This window comes from Rhamphochromis sp. 'chilingali' (assembly GCF_963969265.1).
Source record: "Rhamphochromis sp. 'chilingali' genome assembly, chromosome: 18".
NCBI lineage: Eukaryota > Metazoa > Chordata > Actinopteri > Cichliformes > Cichlidae > Rhamphochromis > Rhamphochromis sp. 'chilingali'.
This window is the reverse complement of record NC_137945.1, coordinates 5,536,764-5,563,534: the sequence shown is the minus strand read 5'-3', so window position 1 is coordinate 5,563,534 and position 26,771 is coordinate 5,536,764. Positions and strand designations below refer to the sequence as shown.

Below are 26,771 nucleotides of genomic sequence, written 5' to 3'. Positions count from 1 at the left end.
GCTCCTTGTAATCCAGCTGCTGAGGGATCCACTGCCTTTAGTAGCCTCACACAGCTCCTACTGTTTCCTCCTCATGTCCTTACCTTAATCAGCTGAAGTGAATGTTAGCAAATTTACCTGCAGCAAATATTATATCAGACTCCCTTTGCAGACGATTATTTTTTGCAGCTTTTGTAACCACATGAGCTGCTGGAAGAACCTGTGTGTTTTTTGTCTTTTTTGATTGATTTTGGTTCTTGACTTTCTTGACTTTGTGTTTTGTTTTGTTTTTAAGTTGACACTGTTCATTATTTTAGACATTTTAACATCAAAATAAGTGCTCATTCTTGTGCTTGTGTTTATGTGGCATTTAGACTCTTACTGTATTCTTCATACAGTTGGGCAATATAATCAATCAAAAATGACAGTCGGATGAAAACCATGTTTTCACTTGTCCCATAAGAATCTTGTTTGGTTAATCCACAAATCTGTGTTTGTACGAGCGAGGGCTCAAAGCAAAGAGAAGATCATGTGTTTTTGCTTTTTTTGTTGTTCTTTAACATCTTTTAAAGAGGAAAATGATTACCTAGGCTGGAAGGATATTAATGTAATTAAGTATTTTCAAGGGTGACAATAATCTTTGAGTTTGTCTTTACCTGCAAAAACTGCAAAAATAAAAAAGAACAAAGCATCAGTGACCGAGGATGGTACTTTAGGAAACTGCACAAGCAAAAAACATTAAAAAAGCAAGAACAGAAACTTGAAACATCTGGACAGGAGATTGTTTTATTGAGTGTGATCTTATTTTATTTTTAAATCAAGTTATTTTAAGAAATATAATTTTAAAATGAAATGATGTTTATACAAAATCTTGAAGATGTTTTCAGTCATCTGTGAGTCATCAAATTTCCTCTGATGTTTCAAAAAAAGAAAACCATAAAAATATTAAATGCATTATCCTTCTTGTTAACCTACGATTTATATTTTCATTAGTTTTGGTTCATTTTTTTAATTAAAATGTATCATGTCTAACAATAAATCGTTGTTTTTTCTCCAGCAGGGGATGCTGAAGTGAATTTTTTTTCACAAAACGACAAAGTTATCTCCTACGTTACTCTGTGAAGATGCCTGGAAATAATGGTCGAAATGATATAATGTGAAAAACATATACTTGAAGAAAATCTTACAGTACAGTATGACAACTTAAAAATGGCCCAAATATTATCTATCAAAGGAAATTCTCTTCCTCCTGTGTCACACCTGTCCAAATGACCTTGCTCAGTTTCTCAGTGTCTGCTTTAAAGCACTGCAGTCAGATTTAGACAAACGTAATCTAAAGCAGAATTGTATCCTAGACATTATACTGAGTCAGTAACATGCTCCACATTAAAATGAAAAAGGCATTTCTATAGCTTACCTCTTCAGCACCAGAGCAAAAGAACCCAGGCTAAGTCCAAGGCCAGACCAAGGCTACCATCCACAATTATCCAGTCAGAGAAAATATTCAGAGTAAACCACAACAGAAACATTTTTCTGCACTATGTAGTCCTGCCACACACACCACACAGTGTCAGTGAAATATTATAGAAGTATTTTGGGTTCTTTTTATTCTTTGTCATTCACAAATTTTCTGGTTGGACAGTTGAACTCTGTGTTAAGAAGTTGATTACATGAATACTGTGAGCAGTTTCTGATTAACTTGTTCCTCAGTGTGTCACAAAAAAAGTATTTCAGACATTCAGATGAAGGGTGTGATTATCGTCACAGTGAATATGCTAAGCTGCTGTAAGCAGCAAACCAGCTGGGTCAGATGTCATGTGACGTCATGTAGATGTATTTACTCACAAACACTCAGATCGTGTACCATGAAACAGCAGGACAATGGCTGGGATCAAGTGTGTCGTGTTTTTGGTGGTCCTGACTTTTCAGTGGACTTTTGTAAAAGCAGGTGAGTAAAAGCTTCACTGCATTTATTACTTGAATCTATTGTGAATACAAATCACAGTTATGATGTTTACAAACCAAATATAGGAGGTACTGAAGAGAGAGACTGAGTCAAACTTAAAGCTCAGGTATAAATCTCAGAAATTACAGGTACAGCAAGAAACCTCTTTTTTAATGTGATCATTATTCAGTGAAGTAGGAATATGGTTCACACAATGTTTGACTGCACAATAGTGAGTTTAATTTAATTAAACATACACAAAGATGAGTTTATAATCAAAGGAAAACTGAAGTATTTACAACTTTCTGTACGGTAACAGGAGTCAAACTGTGACTGCAAGATATCCCAATGAATTGTGTTTACATGGTTATTGTGAAGTAAATCTGTTCTTAAACTTTAGAGACCTTTAAAGGATTGTAAGACAACCTGTTAGGATGGATTCCTGCATGAATATTTCTTGTTGACGAGTCAGCAAACAGCTGTCACTCTGAGGTTTGAAATCTCTGACAACATACTTCAGTGTACTACTGTGTTGTCTCTCCTTACCTCAAATAAGTCTTTTCTTTTTTCATTTTCATGTTTCTGTACATAACTTTATTTAAACATTTTTATGTCTCGTGTTATGTTATTTTGTCTCAATCTGGAAGTCTTTAAAACATGCATATTACTAGTCTATGTATCAGTTTGTTATTGATAGTATAGTATAATAGCGCTACAAATAAATTACTTTTTTTCATTTCATTTACTTCATTTAGGAAAAAAAAAAAAAAAAAAAAAAAAAAAACAAATAAATTACTTTTTCTCATTTCCTGTTTTACTCTTTCTGCAGCATCCTCTGGTGTATGGATATGGTGTTTACATCTTAGGGAAGCTCTTTCTTTTTTTTTTTTTAATCTTTCTTTGATGATAAACTGAGGGGCAGCCCAAAACATTAGTATGACATGAATAACATGAAGCTAGAAAATGATCAAAATGGCCAGAATGTTCATTCTCCCTGATGCTGCCATCACTCAGTATCTCTAAATCTATCACTACGACCGTCTTACTCGGTTTGCCCACTACTACTATGTCTGGTTGGTTAGCCGCCACCCTTTTATCCATCTGTATCTGGAAGTCCCTCTGATCTTAGCTCGGTCTTTCTTAACCACCCTAGGGTCGGTGTAACATTTGTACCTCCAGGGCATACGTGGCACAGATGTTCCTGGACACTCTGCTGGCCACTTGGTCATAGCAGTCCACGTATGCCTGCTTGCTAGCATTTTGCACCCTGCTGTAGGCGCTGGGTTGGAGACGGAATGAAACTGAACACATTCAGCGTGTGGGAGTGGAGGCAACAATGTCAAAAACGATTTATCATGAAATGTGAATAAGGTTTATACATTGTTTGGATGCACAGAAGCAAAATTGTTCTTAGTGGCACTTTTTAAAAAAATAAAAATAAAACAAATTTAAATATATCCACCTTTTACTCTAACTTTATCTGTAAAGTTTAAGAAAATCACATGTCAGGATAAATGTCAAAATAACTGCTTCATTTGGTTGGATAAATTATAGCAAATCAAAGTGTATGTAACTACAAGGTATAACAATTATCTCGTTATACATGATTTTATTTCTCATAACGTTAAAGATTTGAAAACATGCAGATGTGACAAATTTATGTTTGAGGTGTGTGGTCATCAGTAATTATTATTGTGTATATTTTTAGATTCTCATTTATCAGATGTAGTTTTGTTAAATTCTGCTCTCATGGTAGCAGTGTCCTATTTTCATAACCTTGTACTTCAGGTCTTCAGGTGTTTAAGCCTGAATGGAGTCTGTTAGAGTTCTTTTGTAATAACTGAAAAATTCATCCACACAGTCGTCTTTGATATGAATGATATATGACTTTATAGGAAGGCCCTGTTTTGAAAACATTTTTCCTTCATTAGTGAAAAATTATTATTTAAACAATTTTTCATTTGTACTCTAGATAATTATATTATAATATATTATAATTAATAATTTACATTAACATGAATTTATATGTCAGCAAATGTATTTCTGTAATTCTGAGATTCAGGTCAAAGTTCAGGAAACTTCTTTTAAATCTAATGAGCAAGTTTAGAAAGAGCTTCCTGATAGTTTAACAGTTTGTGGTGCAGACCGAGACTACATTCCAGTCGAGCAGCTGTGTTTTATTATTTCTCGTTTTCTTCTCTTGATACAGTACAATACAAAAAAAATAAACAAACACAAAGTAATAATAATAAGGGAACCGTGACTGACACAGAAAGAATGTGACAGAGGATCAGACAGACAGGGTAAAAAGTAAAATATATAAACTGGAACCTAAAACTCTACAAACACATAACAGCCTCAGTAGAATAATAAAAAAATAAAATTCATCCAAATTGAACTAAAAGAATCAAAACTTCTAACTCTATAATGAAGGAAAACCCAAACAGAAACAACTCAAGTACACAAACACAAAACCTCTGATTCATGACTTTGATCATGTGTCTCTACCTGTTGTTGCAGATACTGAGGTGTCCTGCATTTTCATGGAGAGATGCATGTTGCCATGCAGCTATGGTGGCAGAGATGTAGTCATCCACTGGCATCAGGTATCAGCAGGAGACATTACTGTCCACTCATTCTACCACAACAAAGATCAGCTGGAACATCAGAACCAGCGCTTCAGAGGCAGGACATCACTGTTCAACGACCAGATCTCCACAGGAAACGCCTCACTGCAGCTGACAAAGGTGGAGGTTCGAGATGAAGGCAAATACAAGTGCTACACCAGCACCATCGATGGAAACAAGGAGTCATTTATCAACCTAAAGATAGATGGTAAGAGACAAAAACTATACATTTATTCAAGAAATTCAGTGTTGAACTGACAGCGGAAACCAACAATCCTTTATTAACCTAAAGATACATTGTAAATTGTAAATACATACACAGTGCAATTATTCAAGAAATTTGTGTTCTCTGTAGTGCGGTTTTGTTTTTTGGTATTTGTTTATTAGAAAATGTCTATATTTTGTGTCTATTGCTACTTTGTGCCAGAATATTTACACTTTTATTCACAGAATTTTTCAACTGAAACTATGAATAACATGCTGTATGTACTTGTACAGTTGTTAGTTTGAATTGTGATTAGAATATGAGGATGTGATTTTTATTTATTCAAGGCTGAGTGGTCAAGAATTGCTCCATTTGTAGATGAAATACATGCAGGAAAACAGCAAATCGCCACTAAACAGTCGCAATGTTAAATATTCAGACTGAATATTTAACATTCAGTTTCGTGTTGTCCCTGTCTTGTCATGCGTACAATATAAAGCGCCTTGAGGCGACTGTTGTTGTGATTTGGCGCTATATAAGTAAAATTGAATTGAATTGAAAAGCTAGTAAATTCTTGAGTTTGAGTTTATATTCATATTTACATTCGAGCATCATAAAAATTAATATTTATTAGAGCTTTTCTTTTTTTTATCCTGGTAGCTTCAAAAATGTGTGGGAAAAGCAACCATGATAATAAATCTTTCTGTTGTGGAACATGGATTAATATAATGAAAAAAGCTTCCACACTGCATGAAAAGATCTGCTGCTCACAAAAAGCTGATTCAAAACACCTCATAGAACTTCCACAGATACAAAACATGAAATCCTTGTTCTTGTTAAACTTGGTCCATATGTGAACATAAAACATGTGTTTTTTTTCTGCTTTTGCAGCTCCGATCCAAAAAGTCAGCATTCAGCAGGTAGGAAACATCATCACCTGCAGCTCAGAGGGCATCTACCCTAAACCTGAACTCACCTGGTCCACCAGTCCTTCATCCAACATAACTTCCAAGAACATCACAGTCCAGCCGACTGAGCGGCTTCTCTACAACATCAGCAGCTCTTTGATCCCTTCGAGCAGTGATAGGGATCTGAAGTACAGCTGCACCATCAGCACTCGCAGAAACAGGAAGGAACTAACAGTTACAAACAAATGTAAGGAGTGATGAAGGTAACTAAGTGGAAATTTACGTGTTAATTCAGTACATAGAATTTCCATTTTACATCAGCAATAGTTATTGCTGAGACTGATCAGTGAGACTGATCGGGACTACAGCTGCACCATCAGCACTCGCAGAAACGGAGAGAAGGCAACTTTATTTAAACCAAGTAAGGATGTAAAGTCGTTAATACTTACAATACACATTTACAACAGTATTTTATGACATCTTCAGCTACTATTTTTTATATAACTTAAAAAGTATGATCTAATAAAATATGAAGCATGTTGGATTCAACTAAAAATATTCAAATTATATTACACTATTTAATAATTAATCAGTTTTAGTTTTATTAGTTCCTAAAAAGTCCAATTTGGAGTCATTTTCCAAACCGAGGGGTGAAGCTGCAACAATGTGGTCAAGTAAATGTTATCTATAGATCCCAGGACCATGGATTGGTCTCAACATGTTTAAAATATGCTTAGTCCATTCATATACATCTACATGTACATATTTTTTTGCTGAGGTGTTTTTGTAGGAACTTTAGTCAGTATTTATTGCTCCCACTGAGGCATTATGGTGGTGGGGTGGGTAGTACTCATTATAAATACAGAAAATGGTGAAATCGGGAAAAAATATGTGAGACTAAAATGTACTCGAGTTAGCACAAAAAAATAGAAAAAATATTGAAATATTGAAAAAAAAATTCATTACAATTTTGCTGTGTGGCTACTGTGTAAAAAAATAAAGGGGGCGGAGGATGTTGCACATTAATAATACTTATAATCCAGATGACAAAGTTATCCAAAGTGTTTACTTATAATCAGTGTTTCTGTTTCATTTTTTCAGCTTCTGTTTGGTCAAACACTGAAACAACAATCCTCTGCCCTCCCTCTGACACTCCCTTCTCATACCTCATTTGGAGATTCAACCACAGTCAGTCCATTGTGACCAGGAGTGGGGCTGACATCTCCTACACAGTCTATGCAGGGTGGGAGCAGCACGTGAAGCATGTCTCAGAGTCGGGCAGCCTCACATTACGGGACCTTACTGCAGATCATGAGGGGATATACACCTGTGAACTCAGTGATGCTGAGGAGACGAAAGTGTCTGAGAATGAAATAAGGATGATGCCAACAGACGGAGGTGAGGTACCATAAGTTTGATTTTCAAAAACTGTCTGCAAGTTAATTTAGTCAATTTAATGTAAAGCTGCATAAAACTGAAGAGTTTTTTTTTTAAATATCAAAAAGCAACAAAGAAGAATGATGGGACTCAGAATTCAACCCATCTAGGAGCCATCGCTGCAGCGAGTCTTTGCTTTACAGCATTATTATGCCTGATACTGTACAGCTACTGTACAGCTCCTGTACAAGTACAAAAAAAAAAGGTAAAATTCAATTCTGGTTGAACTTTTTATTTTTAATTTTTAATGTTTGCACTGATGGATTCAGGCAGTTTATAGACCAAACCCTGAGTACAGAAAAGGCATTTCAATGAACTACTGCAAAGTATGAATGACAGCATATGAACTAATACATTAGATCAAACTATTGTTTCCATAATATTACAACATTTTGTTTTTGGGTTTGTTTTTGGTTTTTTTACAAAAAGCCTAATTAACTGCTGTCCCATCTAACAGATGAAGTGTCAGGCTGAAGCTCCAGAAGGTCAAAGGTATGAAATTTTCAGTGACAGTAGAACAGGAAATCAAAATCAAGTCATTTCTGATTGATGTTATAGCTTAGTTTGGTCTGCAGATTGTTTTCAATAATAAACATGTTTTTGACACACATTTTAAGGTCAACATCTGACACCAACCAACTAGCTTCCAGCTAACGACATTTGTCAAGTAACATTTCCAATTAAGACAAATGGAAGCAAAAAGCTTCCCCAACCTCTGTTCTGGATCTCAGTGAATAAATGGTTCTCAGCAGCTTTTAATAAAACCCAGTTTGGTTTCCAGCAACTAACAACAGACTGGTTCCAGTTTCTTTGTGACTTCAGGAAAGCAAAAACAGACCAGATGGAAATTAAAATAATTTTGGCTCCCATACAACAACAAAAAAACAATTTTTTTTACTAACAGACTCCGGCTCATGACGTACAACATTTTTTTCTCTGTTCTCCTCCTGCCCTGATGCAGACAAAAACAACTTACTGTCAATTTTAAAATGTAACCTAAATATTCAGTGTCCATCCTTGCTGTTTCCTGGACTGAGAAGCTTGAATAATAAAGAAAAGGAAAAATGAGGCAGCACTATTTTTCAAAGAGTAAATGAAAAACTCGAGTTTAGTAGCAAACTTGTAGTTATTCATTATTATTTTATTTTTTGTAACTGTGGTGTAAGGAAAGAGAAATCACAGTTGAAATGTATTTCATATATTTGTGTAGAAATCATGTGGTGTTCAGGGTCATGCTGTACAAAGGACAATAAAATGCAAAGCTTCACAATATCATCTGTTCACCAGAACCACGGTTAGAGTGAAACTGAAATTATTTTAGATGATGAGGGAGACACTTAAGAAGGGAATAAGCATTTTAAAATTTGAATAATATTTTTGTAAAACATTGAATAAAGTTTGTGTTTATTACATTTTTTGAACTTTTTACTTTGTCATGTGCTTGAATCCTCAGTAATACCAGTGGCACGAGTGATTAATAACAGCACTGCAAATAATGTGTATGAATGAGGTTTGTTTGGTTTAAATTTTTAAAAAAAAATCGAACTGGGGTTCAATACAGTACAATAGTATTTTATTGTTATTAAAGAACTGAAAAAGGAAAACGTTGTGTAATTTGGTTTCTGTATACGTTATATATGTTCTGGTCTCTGTTACACACCAGTGAGACGCTGACTTTTTGTTGTTGTTGTTGTTGTTGTTCTGTCCACACGGACTTCTTACCAACTACCAGTAAGCTTTGAAGCCGTTCTTTCAAAAAAAAAAAATTGTGCCAAATATTTGGCCACAAGCACACTATGTTGAATATGGGACAAGCTTTTTTCTGCCAACAGACTAAGAAGTGATCTATGGTGAGGCAGCCTACTTCGTATTAATTACACCATCCGGATGATCCCACTGTACAGGTATTGGCTTCACCTCATAGGACAATCTTGATGGAGGAGGAGTGAACTGAGCTAAACGACTATAATAATTCTTATATTGCGGGCGATCGTGGCTCAAGAGTCGGCAGGTTGTCTTGTGATCGGAAGGTTGCCGGTTTGAGCCCCGGCTCGGACAGACTCTGATGTTGTGTCCTTGGGCAAGACACTTCACCTGTAAAACCTTAAATCTGTACCAAATTCAATCTGCACGTTCGTATGCTGTTTTTATTTCCTTTGGGACTTAAAGAAGAGAGAGAGACAGAGACGATGGAAATGATATTACTGTTCCACTAGTATTGCAAGTTTGGTCCCACAATACACCTTATAGTCAGTGAAAAATGAAATTGCCAAATTACTTTAATCCAGGATTGAACGAATTAATATGACAGGATGGATTAGGCCCCTGAAAGGGACAAATGATCACAAAGTGACAAGTTTATGTTTCCTCACTGAGAACTTTTACTCAAATTAAATATCTCAGGTAAATGCGCCATTTAACCACATGAAATTGGTTTACGTTTGATTTACACAAACGCACACTCTGCAAAGGTTTCCAACACACATACACATTTTTTTTGTTACTCGGAATAGTATTTTTTTTCTTCCTATAACTCATCTTCAACACCGTAAGGGCATACAATAACTGAAGAGGAAAATGGTGTTTAAATTAACAAAAAAAAACAGAGCTCCAGTAGCGCCAGGAACAATAAACAAAACTACACAGCCAAACAGTTTACTACATTACTTCTATATGAAGTAATTCAGCCAGTGAAGAGAGGAAAACCCTCCCGTAAGATGTTGGTTAATCTGACCATTTTGCTGTGTATATTTCCAGTTTTTATTATTACTATTTCTATTCTTTTTCTATTTTTATTGTTTCTTTTTCTTTATGTTTCTTGGCTTTTAAGCTCCACCTACTCGCTGTGCACGAGCGCACAGTGAAGGTAGAGGAGGGGCTGGTGACATTAAGATATTTGATTGGGCAATACAGTGTGAGTAATGAAAATGAAATGCTGTCAGTGTTTGTACTGCCGGCAGTGTTCCCGATGACCAGCGCTTTTATTCAAATACTAGTACTGTGTTACTAACACGTGTAAGTGTTTTTTTTTCCTCTACAGCTTGTGTATAGTTATGGAAATAGACTCTTGCTGCCAGCCCATCCCCTTCACACAATAAACTAAGTTAAAATTACTTAGTAAAAAAACTTATGTAGATGTTGTAATAATAGCATTAAAGTTGTCATAGCTCTAAATAGCATGAGGGTGAAGCCTATATTTGAACACAAGACTTTTAGTTAGTGTAACACTTGGTCTTTAGAGACAAATGTCTGCCTTTACTTATTGCTTCTCTCTGTCCTGCATGTCCTTTTCTTTGCCTCTAGAATTTAGAGATAATTTGGATGGTGGTTATTCCAAGATAAATCTTCTCCTGGAATAATTTTGCTACAATGGTTTTTTTTAAATTTCATTATTTGATTTCATGTCTTATTTATATTGTTTTTGTTTTTAATCCACAAAGCTGGTGTCACGTGATGCTGGAAGTGCTCGCCTCTTTGTTTTTCTTCCTCTTTCATTGTGTGCTTAGTGAAATGTAACGGTAACATGAGCACGGTCTCCTCTACTGTGTTTTGGTGGATTATAATCTCTGTGTGGATGTTGATTACTTCCAGAGGAGGTAAGGGAATAAGAACATTTAGGAGCAACTTTCATTTAAACAGTAAAACGGTGTGCAGAAAGATAGTCTTTTATTAATTTAATGCATGACCACAAGCCCAGGGCTGGACTGGCCATTGGACATACCAGGCATATGCCCAGTGGGCTGCTCTCTTTAATTTTTATGGGCCGATGGGGTTTTATTTTTTTTTATTTATTTTTTTATTTTTAACGGTATAAATGAATGGTGTCGGATTGGCCAGTTGGTCATGATCGACTCTGGGTTGGACCAGCCGAGGAGGTCGAACTTTAAAGTTGAGATGAAAAAGTACACGATTTGTCCAGTACTACTTCAGCTAGAAAGTTGCTAATTCAATCATGAAACTGATCAATGATCAGCTGATTGGCTTTTGCGCCAGAAAGAGGAAACCAGCGGATGTTGCGTTAAACAACAGCAGCACAAAGAAATACTTTTCTTTCCTATTCTCACTTAAAAATGTCTAGTTTATAATTAACATTATCTGATGGAAAATGTATAGAAATCCATTATTTTATTCAGTAAATATTAAGTCTAGCATATACCTGAGTAAGTTATTGTATTCTTTCCTTTGGGAAGGGACCATCTGTACAGTCTGGAATTCTGCTCAAGAAAGATGTTGAATCTTTTTAATTACTAGAGAAAAATAATAGATTTATAGGTTATACATCCATTAAATTAAAATTGGTTTTGTCAATTAAGCATCTAAATGACTGATTGTTTTGGCAGTCTGGGAATCAACACATTCAGGAGATGTGAAATGAACCCTTAGATGTGTGGCCACTAAAACTAATAAAGAGGCTTTGAAAAAGGTTGTATTGAACTGGATCCTTTACTGTTATTATTCCCTGTACTTCTATTAAGTCAGCAAGTATTTCTTTTCTTACGACTGTGTATTTCACTGAAATCAAAAGTAAAAAAAAAAATCTGTCCTACCTTTCCACCTGTTGTCACTTTAATTTGCACCAAAGCAGGCAAAAGGGATTCACGACAGTTTTTGCTTAATAACTGAACAGATATAACTCAAATATGAAAGCAGTAATATTATTTCTTCTTTTTATATGTAGCTCTGATTACGTCTCACTAATGTAATCTTTACCTGATGTTTCAGATACTGAGGTTTCCTGTGTTTTAATGCAGAAATGCATGCTGCCATGCAGTTCCCAGGATGTCACTCAAATTATCATTCACTGGTTTAAGATGTCAGGAGACATTCATGTCCACTCCTTCTATAACAACAAAGACCAGCATGGATATCAGGACCAGAGATTCAGAGACAGGACCTCTCTGTTCAAGGACCAGATCTCCAAAGGAAATGTCTCACTGCAACTGGCAGGGGTCAAGGTTCAGGATGAGGGCAGATACAAGTGCCACATCAGCACCCTTCAGGGAAACAGAGACTCATTTATCAACCTAAATGTTAACGGTATGAAAAACACAGAATATGCAGAGAATACAGACATGTTAGAAGGAAAGAATAAACAGCCACAAATTTCGTAGTCTTAAAGTTTTAGAGGATGGAGTTTTGTGCTATTAGCTAACCCGATTAGCTAACTGTGAATGCAACACAGACACACAGATTTGCTGATAATAATGTTAACATTTTATTTAAAACCTTGATTTTAATGTAAATATATGCTTAAATGTTTGAAACTGGTTCCTTGTATGTCTGTTGTATTATTATAAATATTTTTTTGCAGCTCCAGTCCAAAAAGTCAACATTCAGCAAACAGGAAACCAGATGACCTGCAGCTCAGAGGGACTCTACCCTAAACCTAATCTCACCTGGACCACCAGCCCTCCATCCAACATGTCCCTCCAGTATAAAACCACAGCCCAGGAGACTCAACAGCTTCTTTACAACATCAATAGTTCTCTGATGGTGTCAGAGAGAGTTAAAGATCTGGACTACAGCTGCACTATCAGCACACACAGAAACAGGAAGCGAGCCACTTTGAGTCGAGCATGTGAGTATTCCATGTAAGAAGGAAACTTAAAAAATGGAGAAGCATCGCTTCCTAAGAGAAACAACAAAACAGAATTTTCTTTTGAGAGGTCAGAGGGGTTGGTTTCATTTTAAGTTACTTGCTTATAAATGAGAACATTAATTTTTCATGCTCCCTGATCCAGAGGAAAAATGAATTGGTAGTAGTTTTGAACAATTTTGTGCTCAAGGCACAACAACGGGTAAAAATTTCAACACATACATATACAAATAACTGCTTCAAAACATCGTGTCATGTGAAAGGTCTGAGTAATGTTTCTTTTTACACAAGTGACACCACTTCTGCTTTCATATACTTTTCTCTTGAGCCCTGTTAGTGACCAAACGCACTGTTTGGCAGCTACTACATGAGAATATAATGCTCCAGAATGGAGTGATGCTGACATTCAGCACATTGTTGGTTATAATGTGAAGAAGCAGTGAAGTGAGAAATGGTTGTTTTATTAGAAAATTACAGCGGTTTGAGTCCTTAACTATAAATTTAAATACATTAACCCTTTCAGGTTATTGGTGATGATGACCCCAGCACCAAATCTAACCGTAAGAAATTAGAATGTGTATTTGTGGTGCTTATTACATTTATTAAATAATATGATCATTCTGTCAGACACACATTGTCTTGGGTTTGTTGTGTGGCATGCAGAGTTTGGACCCAAAGGCAGGACTTCAACACAAAGAGATAGCTAAAGGAGGCAGCTTTTATTTGCTGAAGCAAAATTCAAACATGAAAAACAAGAAAACCAAACCTAACACTTCAAACTGGGAAATGACAAATAATACATTAAGAAACAAGAAATCTGGGAACTAGAAGCAGGGAGAAAACCGAGCTTGTGGGGGGGGGGAAGCAGACATCAGCATGGACAACACAACAACAAGCAGAGGAAGACAGAGGACTTAAATACACAGAGGATAATGAGCGGATGGGAAACAGGTGGGAACACAGCTGGAAGTAATCAGTAACAAGGAGACAAGAGGGAAGCAAAACTGAATACACTGAACCGAGGACAAGAGACTGTCAAAATAAAACAAGAAACACACTGAGATGCATACTAAGTGACAACAACTTGACACTGAAACAGACATGAGGACACAGAGAGGGGGAGAGACATGACCAGCTGGGGAAAATGCAGTACTAGAAATACAAATGACTAAACTAAGAGCAAGGAAACTGAACCATGAAAAGCACTAAATCAAAGCATATTAATGAAACCAGAAAACATATAAACACTGTGTCACACATCCAGGACCATGACACACATGAAAAATTATTTACATGTTTATCCAAACATGTTTTTCTTAGGTAGGATTAGGATTCAGACATCTCCACCAGGCTCAGTATTCATCTGTGGTTCAAAGCAAAGTCATTCACAGAATTTCTTAAGATATTTTATTTCAGTGGGTTTTACTTCTTAAAAATGTGTTTTTGCTTCTGTGTTATTTCAGCCTCAGTTATCAGTAGCTACACTGAAACAACGCTCCCCTGCTCGTCTTCAAACACTTCTCTGAGAAAACTCCTTTGGAGATTCAACCACGGTCAGATCATCCTGACAAAGACTGGGCCTGATGCTAAATACACAGTGTCAGAGAGGTGGAAGCAGCATGTGAGAGGTGTGTCAGAGTCAGGCAGCCTCACACTGCAGAACTTATCTGCAGATCAGGAGGGAACATACACATGTGAACTCAGTGATGCTTCGGAGACAATAACGACTAATATCTTTGTGAAGCTAAATCAAGGTAAGATTAATTAGGAATTTGTAACTTATATGAGAAAAAGCTGTTATCACCTGTTATTACATGTGTAACTTGCAAAAACAAATAAATCATCCAGAGAAAAATAATTAGTCTCTCACCTTTAAGGGAACTCAACCAATATTGAAAGTGCCATAGGATGGGTGTTTGCAGTGGTTCTGGTTGGAGCAGCAGTCGCTGGTTTGGTATTGTTCTGTAAAAAGAAAAGAGGTAAAAGGACATTACTGTACTTGTTTGTGGCGTGCATGTGCAGTTGCTTGTTCCCCTTTGACCTAGCACTTTCTCTTGTTCATGTGACCACATGGCCTTCTTTCTTTAATGTGATGATTTAATTAAGTTTATTTTTTGGTATTTATGAGTATGTCTATGATTCTATGAAGAAAAAATAAGCATAAACCCTCATTATTTACAGATAAGAAACTATGTTCATCAGAGTGTCCCAAGCTTTCCATCTCTTCCGGAAGAAGGGCCAATTTTTACGCTCCTGAGTTCGCCAACTTCTAAAGAGTTGGTTTCTAGTTTTGTGAACGCTTTTTCAGAGCATTTGAGTTTGGTTTGCAAATTGGAGATGATGTGTGGGATCAATTCTTATTCTATAAATGAAACACATCAGTTAATTCAATTTAAAGTGCTTCATAGACTTCATTACTGAAAAACTAAATTCCTTCTTCAAGTCCAGTATGTGATCGGTGTAAACTTGGCTGCAGTGGAATCTTTTGTCTTATTTGTGTGTTTTGCCCTCACTGTTGTGCTGTCTGTTTTGTTTTGTTTTTGTTGTTTCTTATATCAAAAATCATGATAAATGTCACGTAATTGTGGATAAAAGCCTTTAACAAGTATGAAGTGCTTGTAATTATATTTCAGTACATCACAGAAACAACAAAGAAAGATCTAAAAGCAGCTTAGCAGCAAAAAAGCAAACTTTATGAAAACTAATATTTGTGTCATTCTCAAAACCTTTGGCCACGACTGTACTGGTCCTTATCGGTGGAAATTATGGGTGCTCCACGCCAACTGTGCAGGAATAAAATATAAAGAGTAAGACAACAGGGATAAATAAAAAAACAGGAGAAATATATACAATGAAGTGCAATTTAAACAAACATCTATCAGTTCCTGATGACTGAAACTGATCAGTACATTGCAGGAAGATGGAACGAAAAGGCAGAAAAAACACAAACAACAAAGGTGCACCGTAATTCGGTTGTGCCGCTGCTCATGTTCATATATTTTTACAGTAGAGGCTACTGTAATGGCGCTGTAGTGGACTGCTTATGTCTCATTTGTTAAAACAGCTCATTCTCTTATGAAAAAATGCCACAAGATTACGGACACTGGTATTTGAAAATGCATGGTGGTAAATAAAAAGTTATTTTGTCACAGTTTGATTCACCAACATCTAGAGCAGACGTAGTTCCGTTTTCAAATTCACGTTAGGGCTGATGTGTTATATCTCACAACAGGAAATTTCACAAATGTGAACTCAGGAAGTTTCTGTCTTGACCATGATAAGCAAGCTTGCTTCACTGTAGTCACGATCCTAACAGTTGCCCAAGTTCCTGAGCACATAATCACCAAGTCATCTTACAGAAGGTTAAAAAATGTTCCACCTTAATGCTGTAACAATAGCTGTGAGACATCTTTTAACACTTCTGCTGTCAAATTGTTCCCTGGTCTGAAAATGAATGCAATCTAAATGCAGAAGGGTTTAGTATTATATGAACATTCACTGAATTCAAATTAGGAAAAAGATTTGAATGTCATTTTGTCAAAAGACTGAAACGGTGGTGCTGCTTTGTACTGTCCCATTGAGAAATAAAACATGCATAAAGTGTATGAAGGCTGCCAAATTCCAAAGTGTCTGATTGTCAAATGTAGCTAAGCTATCAATTAGAAAATCCTTTGGCACCTTGTTGTTGAGTTATCATGTTCACATAGTTGGATGTCCACACATCCTGACACCTGAAAAAGACTTTCAGGCTGTCTTGAAGTGACTCTGCAAACTGCTAAGTGATTCAGGAAGGGAAAGCAGGTTCTCCACCTGCAGTGTGTATAGTGCAGGAGGAGCGCTGGTGACGTCAACTGGGGATATTGTCCTCAGCCATAAAAGGATGCATTGCCTACTCTTGGTCAGGGATGAGTTGCTGCACAAGTGGAGGAGTTTAAGTATCTCAGGGTGTTTTTCAAGAGTGAGTGGAGCGGGTGATCGACAGATGGATTGGTGCTGTGGCTGCAGTGATGTGGATGTAGGGAGAGCTCAGTGGAAGAGCGAAGCTCTTGATTTTACAGGTCAATCTGCGTCTCTAACCTCACCTATGGTCACAAGCTTTAGATAGTGACCAGAAGAATCATGGACACAAGCTGCAGAAATCAGCTTCCTCCAAAGGGTGGCCTGCCTCTCCCTTAGAGATAGGATGTGGAGTTTCACTAGGGCATTGTTCAGGGCATGTCCCACCGGGAGGAGGCCTTGTGACAGACCAAGGGAGCCCTGGAGAGAGATCTCTCAGCCGAGATATAATCCTGATTGTTGGATCCACAAAAAATAATTTTTGTTTCTTTATTTTAATTAACAAGAAATACAAAAAAAATAAATAAATAAATTGACAAAATAAAATAATAGTGTTGGGTCTGCGCTTAACAGGCCCGCTAGTTTAGAGACTTATCACGCATGAAGAAAGCAAGACGAATAGCTTAACCGGTTTTTACTTGCTAGCAAGGGGAACCCGCTCGGTAGCACCTCTGCCCTCGGTGTCAGACCACTCCAAAGAACCAGCACCCCCTGCAGCCTTAAAAGCCAGTCATAAAACTGAGGCACTGAGTGTGTGTGGATGTGGGTGTTTTTGTGTGAGTTCCTGGGTCATCTCCCCTCACCCTGTATATGGCTCAACCCTTTTTTAACAGTCTCACCATACACAAGCACAGGCGAGGACATAAAGGACAGGAAGTAAAACATCCTCACTAAATAAGGACAGATAATCTTCACATACTTTTTGTTTTTGAAGGCCTGCCAAATGCTATGCTATCATTTTTCTGTAAAGCAAATTGGGTATGCATAAAGTTACCTTATCTTACCTAGGATGTCTGCAGTTAAACACTATAATGTTAAGTACACATGCCCGTGTATTTAACATTCAAGCACACAAACCAAACACGTATATTACTACTGACATGCCTGCACTGCTGAATTGTGCATTGTGTTTATTCTTTCATGGACGATGTCTTATGAATGCAAAAATGTTTCTCAGGTCAACAAGAAAACCACAGAAGGTCAAAGTCCGTTAATAATGTGTAAGTATCCTAAACATTACTACAGAGGAGCCTACTTCTGTTTGCTCTGATCGTTTTCTAAAGTTGATATGTTATATTTTTAAAAATGAAATGAGTGAAATTAAATTTTCTGCTTATTTGCGTCAAAGATTAAAATGAACTGCAGATGTGCTGGAAGTAGAATTCATCAACATCCATCATATGAAAGCATAAAACGTGATATGAATATGTGAGAAAATCAAACAGCTGGTTTGTCTGACTGACCTTTATATCAATTTTTTTTTCTTCCTGTCGTTTAACAGAGATGCTGAATTGCAAGAACTCAGTGAAGACGGTTCTACTCTTAGAAAAAAAACCCCAAACAGAACCTGACCAACCAACAACTGTTTAGGACAGTTGGGACCACATTAAAGGGAAAAAACAGAAGGATACTATTAATTTAAAAGAGCTAAATGTTGAAAGTAAAACTAAAATATTTTTCTTAAATAATGTCCAAATGTTGGAAATGTATTTGAAATACCTCAGTGAAAAGAAATTGAAATAATTGTCTAGATAATCATAAAAAGTGTACAGTTAGCCGGAAAGGGGGGGGGGACCAGCTACAATCTGGGTTTGGAGTTTTGTTGCTGTTCCTTTTTTCTTTGTCTTTATATATCTATCTATCTATCTATCTATCTATCTATCTATCTATCTATATATATATATATATATATATATATATATATATATATATATATATATATATATATATATATATATAAATATTAGGGGTGCAACGATACACAAAATTCACGGTTCGGTTCGGTTCGATACTTTGGTGTCACGGTTCGATATTTTTTCGATACAAAAAAATGTTCATGCATTTTTAATTTGTCATTTATTAAAATTATAAATATATATTTTAACTCAAAAGTACAGTTTTTAAATTTAACCCTAACCCTTGTGCGTGTTTTTTATTTTGACAGCGAATGCGCACCTGCGGACCACTTATGTGCAGCCCCGGTTATTTAGCTCATCATATTGCAGCCACAGAAATTCTTTTGTCCATGAAACCATAAAGCTGCACTTTCTTTTTGCCTTATAGTCTGATTTGTCATAACTTCTCCGTTTTGTGGTAAGCTTTTCTTTGGCTGTCACTTCTTCACCCTGACCTGTCTTATTTGGCTCAGCAGAACTGAAATGCTTTTACACACTCACTCACATAAGCTCAGCGATTCTCTGCGCGATCAACCTCTCACATGTGTAAGCTGCGGGAGATTTCACTTGTCATGTTTGCATAGTAAGCTAACGATTAATAAGACGATGTCAGAGGAATTGGTGCACAAATTATCATCACTCACAGATCAGTGCTGTCGCTCTCTATACACAGTTCGCACGATTGCAAAGTGAAAGCAAAAAAACAAGCGCAAATTCAAACGCGACTTCAATATGTCACATATTGACAGTGGCTCACCGATGCCAATGACATAATTACCCAGCTACATTTCTGAAAAAATGCAAAAGCATTGACATATATTTTTCCTACAATAGCCCGACGGGCAGGGAAGAGAAAGATTTTGGTAGCCCGACTGAAAAAAATCGCTAGCTCCAGGACGTCGGGCTAGCGATATTGCGAGCCCTGTATCTGATTGAGGAATCACTCATCTTTGGAAAAGAGAGTTTATTACAGAGAAATGGCTCTTTCCAAAATAAAAGCTATACTATCCGCTTCTTCTGGGCTATATTCTCAGCAGCATAAGGAGAATCCTGTGCTAACAGCTGTCTAAATGACTCGGCTAAAGTTAGTAGCATGCTTGCTTTTTTTTGTCTGCTTCCACTTGTCTTTGCACTAGGATGATGTCGGCGTAAATGTGCAGTCATATTCGTTGTGTTCCCACTAGTGCTTTCAGGTTAATCTCGTTGAAATGACCTTAACGCCACAACACGGCAAATCTCCGTTAACGAGCTACCGCCGATCATTCCGTGCATGGGGCTACACGGCCAACACGTTAACGAGCTAACTGCGCTAACACACTAGTTCAAACCAATGTAATTGAGCATTGCATGGCACATCCAAAATACTGTTTTACTTTAGTCCATGACTCGCTTACCTTCAGGGTCATACGTCACATGAAAACCAAAATAATTCCAAACGCCAGATCTGAATGAGGTTCAATTTGCCTGTTGCAAGGAGAGCTTAACTTCTGTCTCGCTAGCTTGCCCTGCGCTCTTCCTTCTGACTATGCTGTCTGTGTTGAGCGCTCAGTGGATCTGCGCTCGACAGTGCAGCCTAGGCGGAGTAGTCGAACACAGATTCACTGAGCGCTCAACACAGACAGCATCGTCAGAAGGAAAATTGATAAAATAAATTACAAATGTTGTATTGTTCGATACATATGCGTACCGAACCGAAAGCACTGTATCAAACGGTTCAATATCGATACGAATATCGTTGCACCCCTAATATATATATATATATATATATACATATACACACAATGCAGAGTTTGTGTGCTTTTACTGAGAGACACTTATTGTTGGATTTGCAGCTGGTTAGATCCTCATCTGGTGGTCTCAATGGGGACTTTGTGGATCCATGCAGGCCACAGAGGAGGAGAAGGAAAGAGCAGGTGTCCAGGTGAAGCTCAGACTGTTTCAGAAGTGTGGGGTAGCTAGTGAGCAACGCTGAGCTTTTCTGATTGCCTATGTGGAAAATGTCTCAGTGCCTAGATCTTTTCCAAGGAGGGGGATTCTTCTTTCCCTGCCTTCCTTGAATGTGCAGGGCCTGGGTCTCTGAGACCCTGTCACCTCAGGAGTGCTCATCCATACTCTGCAGTTCTTTCTGACATCTGTCTTTAGAAAAAATACAGCAAATATTCAAACCCAAAGTAAAAACGAGGAGATGTGAGTCACAGATGTGAGAGCTGGCTGCTTCTGTACTCCTGTTCCACCTGCTGTTTTTTTTTAAATGAAGCCTCTAAGAAAATGTCTTTCAGTCTGTCAGTTCCTGTGTGCTCACTATAATCAATGCTTCATTTGTCAAGTCCCTTTTATTTTAAATATGCTGCCATGTAAAATAACGTCAACGCTTGACCCTTCTCGTCATAGCAGTGTAGATCTCGAAAAATACCATTTGTTGCTAGAATTTTAGAAAGGGTTGTGGCTAAGCATCTTAAAAAATACTTAATTGTCCTTCTTAGTTCTCCACCTCCTTTTTTTGTTTCTCCATCTGTGTTGATGAAACAGCGATACATAGCTGACACCTGTCAGGACAGACCTGTTTGTCTAGATACAGCTGAGATTAACTACGGCACCAGGAAACGTCTTTTCTCAAATCTCTTTTCTTTTTTGGTGTTTTGGTCCCATGAATTGGAGGAAACATGATGGGCGTCAACTTTGTTATGGTTTTTGTGACTGTGGTGTTTTTGTGGATGATGACTGTTTCCAAAGGAAGTAAATACGATGTTAACACTCCAACTGTTGTTGCCATGATGCTATGACAAATTTTAATACTAACAACTGAAATGTAACTGATTAATTATAATGTTTTTTAGTTAAAAACAATCAACAGAACAAACAGCTGTCATATTCTGGTATGTTTCAGGTAACTAAAAAAGTGCTATTGCTGTTATCTTACAAAAATGAAGCCACTGTAGGACTTAGATTGTGTCTAGTATATGTGTGCGTGTGTGTGTGTGTGCGTGTGTGTGTGTGTGTGTGTGAAGAAAAATGTTGTTTGGTTCTCGCCCAGTGATTCAGATGCCACTCATTTTTCCTGATCTAGCATCGTGAGGTTGATTGACATGTTTACTTTGTGCTGCATTGTGTTGAGCCGAGTTGTAACCAGGTGCTAACAATGGTTTGCAGCTGTTAAGCCTTCCGTGATGACAAACACTTTTGGTTTGCTGATGTCTTTGTTTTGTTGCCTCAGGAGCTAATGTGGGTTGCAGAGCTGCTTTTCCTAAACTGAGCTTTTATGTTTTTAATTATCTGATGTTTCAGATACTGAAGTATCCTGTGTATTTATGGAAAAATGCATCTTACCGTGCACTTTCCAAAGTGACACTGACATAGTCATCCACTGGCTGCAGGAAACTGCAGGAAACATTCATGTCCACTCATTCTACCACAACCAAGACCAGCCCGCACTTCAGGACAAGCATTTCAGAGGCAGGACTTCACTATTCAACAACCAAATCTCCAGAGGAAATGCTTCACTCCTGCTGATGTGGGCAGATGTTCAGGATGAAGGCAGATACAAATGCTATACCAGCACCATCACAGGAAACAAGGAATCGTTTATAAACCTTGAAGTAAATGGTATGGAGTAAAATATGAATATAATAGCACATGAAATAAAAATACAGAAGAATATAAGACAAAATCGTGAGCATTCAGGTTATACTTTTTTAATTGATGAGTTTCTCTTCATATTTAGTGAAAATTCGTTGAACTTACACTTAAAGCCTGCAGCTCTGAGTCAATATTGTAACTGTAAGTTGCAATTCATTATGTCTATATATAGCAGGCAAGAAATAAAGCTGATTGTAACATGAGAAATTTGAATACACTTTTGCAGCTCCAGTACAAGAAGTCAATCTTCAGCAAGTAGGAAACACGATGAACTGCAGCTCAGAGGGAATCTTCCCTGAACCCCAGTTAATCTGGTCCACCAGCCCTCCATCCAATGTGTCGCTCCAGTATGAAACCACAGTCCAGCAGACAGAACAGCAGCTTTACAACATCAGCAGTTCTCTGATACTTTCAGACAGTGATAAAGATTCTGTTTTTAGCTGTAACATCAGCACTCGTAGAAACTGGAGGAACGCAACTTTAAGTGAACAAGGTGAGTCTGGAAACCAGCAAATCAAATAGGTGTGCAGAGTGCTAGTTATTTACTTTACTTTACAATTACTCATTCATCAACACGCAAAAATGTGTCAGTTATTTATAAAATGTTTATCATAAATATACATCCGACAGTTTAAATGAAAAATAATCTTTCAATTTAGGGAATGTTGTCCCTGTTAGAGGCTTCAGAGGAGGAGTCTTTGCAGCTTTTTTGGTCGTGGCAGCAGCTGGTCTGGCACTGTACTGCAAATGGAAAAGAAGTTAAAGTTATGTTCTTCTTTCACTTTTTAATTGTATGTTGCTTGTATTGATATTTTATTCAGATAAACAAGGAAAAATATGGGAAGATCAAAGAGCTATTAAAGCAAAATGGAATTAAGTTTTGTTCATGAAAATGTTTAAACCCAATTAAATGGATAGTACTTTTGTCAGCCAGTTTTCTATTAACCTAACTCCTGTCTCAATTTTTTTTAATGATTCAATTCAGATTATGAATGCATGAAATGAAACATAAATTATGTGTATATCTGTTTTTTGAGGGTTTTTTTCTTTTCTCTGTTTAACAGAGAGATGGGAATAAATCCTCCAAACAGACGAACTCTAAACACCCACCAGCTTTAGTCAAATGAAGACTTCAAACCGTGGTTATAGCGGGCTTGAATTAATTCATGCAACAAAGACTAAAATAGAAACAACAACAGCAAAATAGAAAATAAAAGCTGATCTGTTAACAGTATTCATTTGGTAGTCATGTGCAATATTTTTACAGTAATCTATATTTTATGTTCTTTGAGGTATGACACAGAACAGATCACGATCAGATTTTACTGAAATTTTTTAAAGATTGAAAATGAAGTGTACATCATGTTTTGTAAAATTATGTAACCTTTTTTTTCTAGCCATGTGTTGTTGCTGTTTTATTTTTCGAGTTTTCTTTTTCTTACCTACTTTAATCCTGTTTCATTAGGTGTATTTTATCTTCAGTCCAGCAGGTGGCAGTGTGGTCAGATGTTTTACAGTGGAAGCAACTTTTTCTTTCATGAATCGTTGAGTTTTTCTGTGGTTTAAATATCCCATTTATTTATTTATGTATTTATTTGCATGTGCATGTAAGCATGTATGGATTTATTTATTGATTTTTTGAATATTTTGTGAAAGCAAAAGTATTTTTACTCTGTAGGAGAAGCAAACCTAACTTGGACACAAAACACAATAAAATCCAAATTATGTTGTTGTTTTTTTAAATTCAGCACACAAAGTAAAAATAAATGTAAAATTTAAATTCTCTTGGTACGTAAATATAACGAGAAATAATGAAGTAGAAGTCTGTTCTTATATACTCAGGTGATTGTGTTTTAATAGCCTCTCATTCATAATGAATGAAAACAGTAACATTTGCTGCCATGTGTTCTCATTCTGTTCCTTCTGCTAATCTTCTTTTGGTTACAGTTGGGATTATCAAACTTTTAATAATTTAAACTTTAATAATTTTAGCTAATTCACATACATTTAAACTGTATCACCTGTTTCACTCTGTGCATATGATGTTTCAAGTGATGTCACTTTTTTTTTTATTGTGTGCAGCTTATTCCATTCATATCTTACTACAATAAAATCATGCATTATCATCATGCATAAATGTTTTTTTAAGATGTTGGTCATAAATGGTCTTAAGATATTTTTGTGGTGTATAGTATTAAACTTTTTCACTATATTGTGGTGTAGTGAAATCTGAAACCTGGAGAGATCGTAGAAATATCCTCCTTCTAATAAATTAAAGCATTTTTAACTGTTTTAAAAAGTTTATAAATTATTTGCAGGCTTGTCTGCCTTAACCCCACCTCGTGACCCAGTACAGATGTGGGTGATCCCATATGCAACAGGAGTATGATGCTGTTGGAATCTATATCACTGCCAGGTTTAACACAAAAAACACTTCATTAAAATTTGTGGACTGGCTGAAGCAGGAATGTTGAGCTTTAATTGGAAAGCTGTGGTGGTGGGTGACTAATTAAGCTAGAGGTCTGAATTTGATCGACATGACAGAAAAGCAGGAAGGAAGTCGTTCCATGAGTCAGAGTCATTCCTTTGAGTCAAATCCACACATTTATTGATCCTTATTATCCATATAAAACATTAAGGTTCATTATTGACAGATAACTAAGGCTATGCTCACACTGCAGGCAAAAGCGCATCAAATCCAACTTTTTGACCCTATGCGACCCATATCCGATCATGGTCTGACAGTTTGAACAGCACAAATCTGATATTTCCAAATCCGACCTGGGTCACTTTCATATGTGGTACTGAATCAGATACATATCTGAAGACAAACCAGTCCCACCACTCCTGGTTCCGACTCCGTGTCAATATATACCTGTGCATGGAGGTAGCAGCCACTGCTGCAAACAAGGCCATTGTTAAAGCATGGGCTCTCTTTTTTCTCAGTGTCCTTTCTGTAATTAATTTATCAAAATTCTGTCGGTTGAGACTGTGCAGAAATTGATAGACTGCTGAACAACCTACTGGCTCTGTAGCCGCCATTTTTACTTCTGCAAACAGAGCGTGTTGTGTGTGACATCTTCTTTTGCACACGTGGGCCGGTTTGAGGGCCGTGAACTGTTCACACTAGAGCGCGTTTGCTGTCACATTGTATTTGAAGTGTGAACAATCAGACAAAAAAAAATCAGATTTGATCAAAAAATTGGAATTGAGACCTGCAGTGTGAACGTAGCCTTATTCATCAGCTGAGGAATTTCAAACTTCAGACTGCTGCCAATTGTCTTCACCCAGGGAAGTCACATGACTGTGTAACATCTCTAACAGTAACAACACAACTGATGGATTTAGCATCCATGAAAAAACCTCTACCTCCTGCACTTCATCTGCTGAACCACTGGATACTTTCATTATCTAAATTACTGAAGATATATAGTACACCAAACTCTGGACAGTTTGCAATTCTCTACAATAGTGTTTATATCACATGATCCCAGTTATTATGTTAGAAAGTATAAAACAAATCTATCTTTTTTCAATTATTGAACATTTTTTACCTGATCAGTTGCACTATACAGATTATGTCGATGAAAAAAAAAATTACTGTTTCAAGAAGGATACTTGAAGTCATTGTCACACGATAGATTTCAAAACCATGATAAATAACTTAAAATTACATCAATTGTACAAAAGATATTAAAATGTATTTAGGTAACTTTTCAAAGAAAATAAAACTGAACCTAGTGTCTGCAAAAAGACACTGTGATGAAAGAACACAAAGGGATGACGATAGATTCTACATGGTGTCTAACAGAGGAGCTCTCAGAGCATTTTTACAGCACTGTCAGCCATCTGCACGTCTGATTTCTGTCACTGCTGGATGAAGCTCTGCTGTCCACTCCACCTCCCTGTAGCCTGGCCCTGTCACAGCATCACTACACACAAGCTGCTGGTGTTTCAACCTCTCTGGACCATCAGGACACGCACACACACCACACACACACTACACACACAACAAAGACAAACAACTGTGTTTATGGGTCCTTCCGTCTGCAAAGACAAGAAAGGGCAGAGTAGATAAATGAGTGTTTGCAGAGACTGTCTTCATCATTTTTCAGTGTTAAAGCACATCCAGTATTAACTATTATTGATCTTTCTTGGTGCATGCTCAATCATCCAGGTACGTACATCCCAAAAGGTTGATTCTGTTCATCTGAACGTGGTGTTTTCAGTGAGAGAGAATTTACATTAATGATTAAGGAACTGACCTCGTAGCCCATTGTTCAGTGGTGCTAGTTTCAGTGATTGTGCAAATGTCCTGTTTATAAGGTTGGGGAAACCTGCAGTCAGCTGAGACTGAAGAAGTCACATGAACAAGTGATGAAATGTTTCTCCCACTAAAAACGCTACATGAAGATGAACAGAATCAAATTTTTGGGTGTTATTAATATTATTAAGGGCAGCACTGACTTGTTCAGACAAGTCTACAGTGGAGCTTAACCGCTGAGAGGCCTGAATTCTTCCTTGCTGCACAAACACTTTACTAAAACAAACAACAGAATTAGAATGAAAACAATGGGATTTGAATGAAAACGATGGAATTTCAATGAAAAGAACAGAATTTGATCAAAAACAAAAGAATTTGCATGAAAACAACAGCATTTGAATGAAAAAAACGAAATTTCAATGAAAAGAACGGAATTATAATG

The 26,771-nt window shown here is 36.9% G+C and overlaps 3 protein-coding genes across 5 annotated transcripts; all 3 read left to right on the top strand.

The window, feature by feature from the left end:
• The first annotated feature begins 1,786 nt into the window (after positions 1 to 1,786).
• LOC308385694 (uncharacterized protein) lies at positions 1,787 to 8,697 on the top strand. Of its 2 annotated transcripts, XM_080864803.1 has the most exons (7): positions 1,787 to 1,927; positions 4,445 to 4,759; positions 5,648 to 5,911; positions 6,766 to 7,062; positions 7,170 to 7,306; positions 7,559 to 7,593; positions 7,719 to 8,697. In XM_080864803.1, exons 1-7 carry the CDS (start codon positions 1,861 to 1,863, stop codon positions 7,753 to 7,755), a joined length of 1,152 nt encoding a protein of 383 aa, XP_080720929.1. In that variant the 5' UTR covers positions 1,787 to 1,860; the 3' UTR covers positions 7,756 to 8,697. The 2 variants fall into 2 exon arrangements, with proteins under 2 accessions (XP_080720929.1, XP_080720928.1); XM_080864802.1 differs by having other exon boundaries at positions 7,559 to 8,697.
• A 1,922-nt stretch (positions 8,698 to 10,619) lies between these two features.
• Positions 10,620 to 18,309, top strand: LOC308385695 (uncharacterized protein). 2 transcript variants are annotated; one of them, XM_080864805.1, is made up of 7 exons: positions 10,620 to 10,697; positions 11,824 to 12,138; positions 12,413 to 12,679; positions 14,161 to 14,451; positions 14,575 to 14,676; positions 17,712 to 17,754; positions 18,036 to 18,309. In XM_080864805.1, the coding sequence occupies exons 1-7, from the start codon at positions 10,625 to 10,627 to the stop codon at positions 18,103 to 18,105; spliced, it is 1,161 nt and encodes a 386-aa protein (XP_080720931.1). In that variant the 5' UTR covers positions 10,620 to 10,624; the 3' UTR covers positions 18,106 to 18,309. The 2 variants fall into 2 exon arrangements, with proteins under 2 accessions (XP_080720931.1, XP_080720930.1); XM_080864804.1 differs by lacking the exons at positions 17,712 to 17,754; positions 18,036 to 18,309 and having other exon boundaries at positions 14,575 to 15,300.
• A 3,378-nt stretch (positions 18,310 to 21,687) lies between these two features.
• On the top strand, positions 21,688 to 26,095 carry LOC308385696 (V-set domain-containing T-cell activation inhibitor 1-like). The gene is made up of 3 exons (XM_080864806.1): positions 21,688 to 22,032; positions 22,292 to 22,558; positions 22,725 to 26,095. Exons 1-3 carry the CDS (start codon positions 21,738 to 21,740, stop codon positions 22,826 to 22,828), a joined length of 666 nt encoding a protein of 221 aa, XP_080720932.1. The 5' UTR covers positions 21,688 to 21,737; the 3' UTR covers positions 22,829 to 26,095.
• Positions 26,096 to 26,771: the final 676 nt, after the last annotated feature.

What these genes read in the sequence shown, in the direction of transcription:
- LOC308385694 (XM_080864802.1), top strand. Translation starts at nt 1,861, where the DNA reads ATGGCTGGGATCAAGTGTGTCGTGTTTTTGGTGGTCCTGACTTTTCAG. An exon ending in GTGGACTTTTGTAAAAGCAG is followed by an intron (nt 1,928 to 4,444) that starts GTGAGTAAAAGC and finishes CTGTTGTTGCAG; the next exon opens with ATACTGAGGTGTCCTGCATT. An exon ending in GATGATGCCAACAGACGGAG is followed by an intron (nt 7,063 to 7,169) that starts GTGAGGTACCAT and finishes AATATCAAAAAG; the next exon opens with CAACAAAGAAGAATGATGGG.
- LOC308385696 (XM_080864806.1), top strand. Translation starts at nt 21,738, where the DNA reads ATGGAAAAATGCATCTTACCGTGCACTTTCCAAAGTGACACTGACATA. An exon ending in TATAAACCTTGAAGTAAATG is followed by an intron (nt 22,033 to 22,291) that starts GTATGGAGTAAA and finishes ACACTTTTGCAG; the next exon opens with CTCCAGTACAAGAAGTCAAT. An exon ending in CGCAACTTTAAGTGAACAAG is followed by an intron (nt 22,559 to 22,724) that starts GTGAGTCTGGAA and finishes CTTTCAATTTAG; the next exon opens with GGAATGTTGTCCCTGTTAGA.
- LOC308385695 (XM_080864804.1), top strand. Translation starts at nt 10,625, where the DNA reads ATGAGCACGGTCTCCTCTACTGTGTTTTGGTGGATTATAATCTCTGTG. An exon ending in GTTGATTACTTCCAGAGGAG is followed by an intron (nt 10,698 to 11,823) that starts GTAAGGGAATAA and finishes CTGATGTTTCAG; the next exon opens with ATACTGAGGTTTCCTGTGTT. An exon ending in AGCCACTTTGAGTCGAGCAT is followed by an intron (nt 12,680 to 14,160) that starts GTGAGTATTCCA and finishes GTGTTATTTCAG; the next exon opens with CCTCAGTTATCAGTAGCTAC.